Source organism: Octopus bimaculoides, chromosome 1, assembly GCF_046866305.1.
Source record: "Octopus bimaculoides isolate indiv1 chromosome 1, ASM4686630v1, whole genome shotgun sequence".
Classification (NCBI taxonomy): domain Eukaryota; kingdom Metazoa; phylum Mollusca; class Cephalopoda; order Octopoda; family Octopodidae; genus Octopus; species Octopus bimaculoides.
In genome coordinates, this window is record NC_142928.1 from 115047023 (window position 1) to 115055170 (window position 8148).

Below are 8148 nucleotides of genomic sequence, written 5' to 3' on the forward strand. Positions count from 1 at the left end.
ATTTGTCCTTCTGGCACATATTGAAAAGAGGACACCATGCCTCTTCCACAAATTAGGGCTTCAAAACTTTCCTTAGTCAATTATTCTGCAAAAAAAATAAAGCATAAATGGTTATTGTTTTTAAGAAAAAACAAACAAACTGACAACAAAAGTAAAAAGAATATGTGTAAAATTAGCAGTTGAAAATTGTGAATGAATACTGTCCACTCCCCATACAGTTCTATGTAGTATATTGAAGGGATTATAATCTTAGCTGTGTTCCATGGACACACACACACACATGCACACACACACACACACACACACACACACACACACAATCACATACGCACACACACACACACACACACACACACACACACATATATATAGAGTGAGAAAGAAAGAGAGGGATGGAGGGGGGTAAGAGAGAAAAAGATGTATGTATTTAAGTGTGCATGCATGTGTGTGTATGGTTGTCTCCTTGTCTTGATATTGCATGATAATTAGATAGGGTTGTCCCTTTCATACAAGCAGTGTCATTCATTTCCAATTTTCTGCAGAGACAAGAGGAAATAGTACCTCTCTTGAAAACTGGTGTTGGTTGGTGACATGAAGGACATTTGACTATAGAAAATAATCTGCCTTGGTAAACTCTGTCCAACCATGTAAATGTGGAAATATAGACATTAAAATGATGATGACTAAATATGCACTTTTCTGCTCTAGGCACAAAGACTGAAATTTTGCGGGAGGGGGCCAGTCGATTAGATCAACCCCAGTACACAACTGGTACTTAATTTATTGACACTGAAAGGATAAAAAGCAAAGTCAACCTTGGTGGAATTTGAACTCAGAATATAAAGACAAACGAAATATCGCTAAACATTTCACCCAGCGTGCTAACATTTCTACCAGCTCACCGCCTGATGACTAAATGTACTGGCATATGTGTGCGTGAAAGAAGAAGAAGAAGAAGAAGAAGAGAGAGTGCATGTGTGTGTATGAGAGGGAGAGGGTGTCCATGTATGAGGGAGAGAGAGAGAGAGAGAGAGGGAGGAAGAGTGCATGTTTGAAGGAGAGAGAGAGAGTATGTGTCTGGAAAAATTTTTGGTATTATTTATTTCACATTACATACATTTCATTACCAATAGGTACTGTCTCCGCTTTTCTATCAAGCATTCATAGGTACACTTGTAGAAAAACATTTAAAACTCCTCCTATTAGTCATTCTTCAGAATTAGAATTAAAATAATAAATGATAATTTTTTTCCAGTTTTTTGTTTTATTCTGCAATAATCCTCCACTGTTTTCAACTCTCATATAAAATATGAGAGTTGAAATATACTTTGGTATACTGGAATATGCAGCTTGGATTATAACCCAATCTACATATTAAATATATATATATATATATATATGTATGTATAGAATGTTAGGTGTGGTGTACAGAAATTGAAAACTGAGAAAAAAGGTCGTCAGAATTTTGGAAAAAAAATCTTTTTATTTCTGCATTATAATTAGCACTTTCATTCATTTCTGGAACCTATCAAATAGAATTTTGTGAATGTACAAACAGCTTGTTCATTTATATAAAACAGATGTTTTTGTGGGGTTTCGTCTAGAAGAGAACATTTTTTTTTTTTTTTTCGTGAGGTTCCATGACAATGGAGATACATAGATAGAAATATAGGTAGGTAGATAAGCTGATACATAGATAGATAAATATACATATAGATAGATAGATAAGTAGATAGATAGATAGTCAGACAGATAAATAGATTGGTAGAGAGAGAGAGAATGGGGATCCCCCTTCCTATTCACTATTCATTTGTTTATTTAGTCATTTACTATTGGAATGGGTTTAAGGTTGGTGACCTCTTAAAAAAAAGTGTGGTCAGGTCATCATTGAAAGTCTTTTTACTTTCTTTCTCTCTTCCTCTCTCACCTTCCTTCTTTCTTTTCCCTTTTCTTTTTTTTCTTTCTTTCCTTTTTCCTCTTTCTCCTCTTTGAGTTATATTTAGAATACAAAATGTACTGTCTCCACTATACTTTCAAACATTCAGTTTTGGAGAGAATCCTTTGATGAAGTGTGTGTGTGTGTTTGGGAACATTTCCATGTTTATACAGTGTAACTTCAATGTCTTGCATTGAAAAACGAAATCACACTTCTTTCAATTTCATGTTTTTATCTACCTACCTACCTACCTACCTACCTATTTTTCTATCTATGTATCTCCATTGTCATGGAACCTTACCCACTCAGCAAGCTGTTCCGTAGGAATTCCCAGTTGCCCTCTATGTCACAAGTATGTAGCTGCTCCTCCTTCTCATCAAATTTTTCAATTAGGATGTTCCTAAACCTCTGACCATATGAAGGGTCCTTAAGTTTCCAAATCCTTCTTTACCAGATTGGTCTGCTTCTTGGCATCATTCTGGTCTGGAGTCTAAAGTCACTAATGACTAGTCTATGCTGGGGAGGTAATTCTTTACCAGAAAGTGTCTTTGCATTTAAGAGCAACCATGCATCCCACTGTCTGGTGAGAATGAAATCTATCTGGCTAGCAGAGTCAGCTGATTGATAGGTTATCAGGTGGCTGGCTGGCTTCCTGAAGTTGGTGTTGCAGATCAAAAGGTCATTTGCATCAAAGAACACCAGTAACCTTGTTCCTTCTTTGTTTCAGGAACCAATTCCATGGCCCCCATGAACACCATGGTAGATACTGGGCTACTGTCCAACATGTTCATTGAAATCTCCAGCCATGAAGATGAGATCATTGTCACTTGTCTTGGAGGTAGCCTGCAGCAGAATATCATAAAAGTGTCTGTTCATATTTATTTATTTGGTAGGCCTGTTTGTGGGTTGTAGGCAGATTTAATTGTAGCTATACTATTCTGCAAAACTAGCCTGAGCTTAAGTATGCTATTGCATACTCTTACTACCTCTATGACCTTATCCACCCATTTCTCAGCAAAGAGTATGCCCACACCACCTACACCATCACTGTTACCTTCCCAGAAGATGTTATACCTATGTGTCTTGCCTGTGAGGAACCTGGCTAAAACTCCTCTTCACCTAACCTCTTGGATCCAACATACATCAAAATGCCTCCTTTCAAGCATCTCTACAATCTCGCTAGATCGATGTTTCAGTGTGCCTATATTTACAGTGCCAACTCTGAAAACTGGGAAAGGGATGTGGGTGGGAACATGGGAAAGAGAGATGTTATTCAGCACCTGAAAAGAAGGTTTCCATGATTGTTTGATATCAGACATGTCATAACAGATGCTCTCACTTTTAACCTATCATCATTCAAGCAAGTTAAAATTGTTGCCTCTATTGGGAGTGAGAGTAAGGTAAGCATTGTAAATATAAGTGTTACTGCAGCTGCAAATATAGGTATAGATATGCTAATGTTAAATTAAGTAAGTAAATGTGCTACTCTCTGGCTGGGTTAGTCTAATATATATATATATATATATATATATATATATATATATATATATATGAGAGAGAGAGAGAGAGAGAGAGAGAGAGAGAGAGAGAGAGAGAGAGAGAGAGAGAGAGAGAGAGAGAGAGAGAGAGAGAGAGAGATGGTTTGGAAAGGAGGGAAGGACAGAAGTATGTAGATCTGCTAGTACAGAAGTAAAGCAGAGCTCCGTGGAAGTTTTCAGTATGAGGGAAAAAGGAAGAGATTACTGGTATGCGAGAGAGGAAGCCAGCCACAAGAGAAGGGATTTCCGGTATTGGCGGTGGGGTGGGAAAGGGTGGGCACATTGCGAAAAAGAAATGTAAATACAGGCTAGCTTCACGTTAAGGTTACGAAGTTATTAAAAGGATTGTTTAGCATGTTAGTAATACAAGTTAAATAACTGAAGAGAAATGATGAACGATTAAAAAGTGAGAGAATTTCTTAGCTTAGCAGCTGGACATTTTTCGTTGTGATATGATGGTGTCAAATAGCAGGAAAGAAGTTGTGAGATGAAAGCCATGTGTTTTATAGTCTTATAGCTAGGAGTGGTCAAAGAGTTGGCTGGCTTCGCCACAAGGGAAGATGATTGTAGTTGTTTTAGTAACAACATGGTTGTTGTGATGTTGGCAGAACAGAATTATTGTTGGTATTCAGTTTTGATAATGTTGATGATGCTTAAATTGAGATTATTGATGAGTGAACTATGATAAAATATGTCCATGATGTTGATGTTGATGTTGATGTTGATGTTAAAATAGTAAGATGATGATGATTTATTCCAGTGTCCTGACAGCATTAAACATGGGGATACATTTGATCTAACCATCCAGTTTACAAATCCACTGAAAGTTGAAATGAAAAATATTATCTACCATATTGAAGGATCTGGAGTTCGAAAAGCTTTTGAAATCAGGTAGGAGTTGAATAAATCTGACTGTTGTTAGTCATGTAATTGTTGTTCTTGCAGTTCTAAAAGATGGAATATACAGTGATTACTGTGTTGTTGGTGCATTGTATTACTTGTTTGCTTAATTTGCTTACCACTATTGCAATCCCAGTGAAATCAGATAAAGAATTAATAGTTTTTGCTGCTATTATTCTTTGATGTTGTATGATTAACAAAAACCATTTTGATATTTGGTACAAGTATATTGATTTATTGCCATTATGTAAACTTGTTTTTTACTTAATGTTGTCAGCAGGCTGTGGTCATGCTTCAGTCCATCAACAAAAAAAAACTGACCTTGATCATTGAAGTCTTAATTCAGGATATCACTTTGTGAAAAGACCTCGAACTAAGAGTTGCACCTTTTACTACAATCTTCACAACTGAAAGAAGTTAAATTGATAGTGATAGATCTCACCGTATTTCTCATAGTTGAAATATGAAGCTCAGTTGGGAGTAGCAATTTCTACTGCTGTCTTTGCTATTAGAGGATGCAGTTTAATTGGGATTGGCATTTTTTTTACTGCAGTTCCCATTGTTGGAAGATGAAAGTTGGTTGGAAATTGTTCTATTCAGTGTACCCTGCTAAGTTGTATTGTATCACATCTTGCATTCCCAACCAAGGAAATACTTCTTGCATATCCTACTTCATATCATGTTTCCAAGAATATATGGACAATGGCTATTATTTATCATTGATTTGTTTTTCTAAAAAGTAGCTTCCAGATGCTCTTTGAAGATGTGTAAGTATAATTGATGCTGTTAAGCAGAATTTGAATCTTATCTTCAGGATACAACCCTAAAGCAAACAAATTTGGGAAACTATTTATTGCTCATCTTGTAATTTTTTTTTTCTCCCCATAAAGCTGATGTAATCCAAATGAACGACTAAAACTTATATATTTCTGGTGCAAGATTTTGCCACAATAATATTGTAGGGACTCTTATTCTCAATTTCAGAAACCTGATAAAGGTGGTTTTTTGGATGCCATACTTTATTCAAACTCATAAAAATGACTGCATAGTACTTGTTTAAAAATGCTGATAAACAGGCTGTTGATGATATTGTGAATGTAGGGTGTGATTTTACTAATTTGGCTATTATTTCTAGCAAGTCAAACAACTATGTAATTGCTCTCTCTTTGATTCCAGCTGTCATTTAAAGCTTGTATAATAATTTAAGGATGGATTTGTGATTGATTTTAAGAAAAGCTGAAAATTGCTATTTGTTTATTTGTGTAGGAGTGGCTACTCCTACATGTCAGTTCATATCCTTTACCTGATGTTATTAAACAGACCTGGTCTGTTCTGTTTGAGTACCTGTTTATAAGAAAAGTAAGGACACCTGATCAAATTCTTGGGTGCAACTCTCATTTCATGGAACATGGATATATTTATTGATTATGCTATTGGTCCTCTCTTTTTTAATTCTTTAGTCATTTTATTTGCATATATGATTTAAATTCAGAAACCTAAATGAATTGACTGACTATTGGTAGAATCTCATACTTGTTTCTTTAGCAATGCTACTTTATCACAACATAAGAATGAAAACAATATATGATTTTATTAAGACTCCTAGAAATGAATATCTTAAACATTTAATGATCTATTGATTAGGATTACTCAAAGGATATGTATATTCTGTCTATTTCATATGTATCTGATACGGATATATGAAAAAGACAACAATACATAATTATTTCTATTTATTTTTTTTCAGAGAGGAAGGCAGTTTACAGCCGGGTGCTGAGACCACAAAAGTTGTGGAGATTTATGCTTATAAGTATGGATCACGAGAAATCATTGTTACTCTGTCTTCAGACAATTTGGATGACATAAATGGAAGTGTACCGATCCGTGTGAAGTACTCTACTTAGCAGCAGGCATTCAAGAAGTTTCTTAAAAGAATGCATCATCCAACTTTTTTATTTTTTGCACAATACTTTCATTTTCTTTTCTAACAGTGTTGATTTTTTCATCAGTTTTCTCTAGTTTCATAAAAATGTGTTCCATTTAATAATACTAATTGATTTAATTGATTTATGAGAAGGTAATTTGGGGATTTTAACATTATATTTTTTTTATTAATGTACATCTATTTCTATATATTTGTATGCATGGATTGTATTAAAATTCTGGATGTTTTCCTCGCTAGCAATAGTTTAACTGGGAGTACAAGCTGTTATGCTAGTGAACTACATAAGCAAGCAGAAATATATTACTTTGTCCAGGGATCAAACAGAATGTAGTAAAATTTTAAATTATCATTATGTGATCTGTAAACTAATGTCTCTTACCTTAATAATCTTGCAAATATTGTGCCTTATATAACCCAATCATGTGTATGTGTGTGTATACACACACACACACACACACACACACACACACACACACACACACACACACACACACACACACACACACACACACACACCAGTCACATAGCTAACGGTATAAAGGTATAAAAACAAGTTTATGGTTAAGAAGTTTTGTTTTATAATTTTGTGGTGCTGGGTTTGAACTCTATGGTTACCTAACATTTAACTGCTAACTTTTTTGAATAAGGAGAGTGAAATAGTGCAGAAGCCTGTAAAATATATATACACACACATGCTTACACACACATACACATGTGTGTATGTGTGTGTATAATCATAACATGAAATCAGGAGATATGAGAGATAAATACAGGTTAATTATTTCCATATGATTTCCATATGATTGCAGCTGTTTCATAATCTTCCCCATGTTGTTCTATTAATTTCAACATACCGAATTATATACATATTTCCTTTACAAATAGAGCTATTATATCTATTTCCATTTTTGGGCTTCTATACATTGTATATAAACAGTGGATTTTGTTTGTGTTGGATCCTGATTAGCTCCATGATGTTTCTGTGTATATGATTAGATGAGTTAGTTTTCTTTATTATACATCTCTATGTGAATATGCTATTGTATTATATAATGCTAAATATGCATATAGATGTTAAATGTATGTATATAATTTGAAATGTTGAAATAAGTAAAGCTATAAAGGGAAGATTATGAAACAACTGGTATGGAAATCATTTGGAAATAGTTAGTTTGTATTCACCTCTCATACCTCATGATTTTATGATTATTATGTACTCCTCATCGAAATATTTACTATTTGTATATCATGGAATTTTGGTTGCATAGACAAGTTAAACTACACCATAGTTTAATTACTATGGAAACTGATCGGCAGTTCCATGAGGGAGTGCTCACTGGAAGTTCTGCTTTATTCACTGAATCCACTTTTCTTCTTTCTACTTTGTTATTTTTAATAGGCTGAATTGTAACAATAAAGATTACATATATTCATCTACTGAGTTCTTTTTCTTCTTTTTGCTCTACCAAACTTATATATACATACATGTGTGCATGTGTGAGTGTGTGTGCATGTGGAAGCTAGAACAGAAGCGTTTGCTCATGCAGGGAATAAATAATTGCCCAGTGGAGGAGGGGCAGTGTGAGGCTGAGGGTGTCGGATATGAGGCTGTAGTGGTATCCAACCATGACAATCAGAGTAATAGCAGCAGCAGCTCATCCAACAACAGTGACAACAACAATGGAGGTGGCAGTGGTAGCAACACATTAAGTGGAAGAAACACCAGTACTGACAGCAGTGACTGCAGCACCTGCACCAGCGTTACGGCCAGAGATGATGACCATGCCAGCATTAGCAGCACCAGTGGAGCTACCAATCACATGCCCAGA

At 35.1% G+C, this 8148-nt stretch overlaps 1 protein-coding gene across 2 annotated transcripts in view; it reads left to right on the plus strand.

The window, feature by feature from the left end:
* The window catches only part of LOC106878543 (protein-glutamine gamma-glutamyltransferase K), a 142577-nt gene extending 134825 nt beyond the window's left edge, over window positions 1-7752 (plus strand). For both annotated transcript variants that reach the window (XM_052969397.2, XM_089356249.1), the window contains exons 14-15: window positions 4235-4365; window positions 6122-7752. In XM_052969397.2, the coding sequence (XP_052825357.1) occupies window positions 4235-4365; window positions 6122-6278 (288 nt within the window). In that variant the 3' untranslated portion in view covers window positions 6279-7752. The remainder of the gene's footprint in view (window positions 1-4234; window positions 4366-6121) is intronic.
* The last annotated feature ends 396 nt before the right edge of the window (window positions 7753-8148 follow it).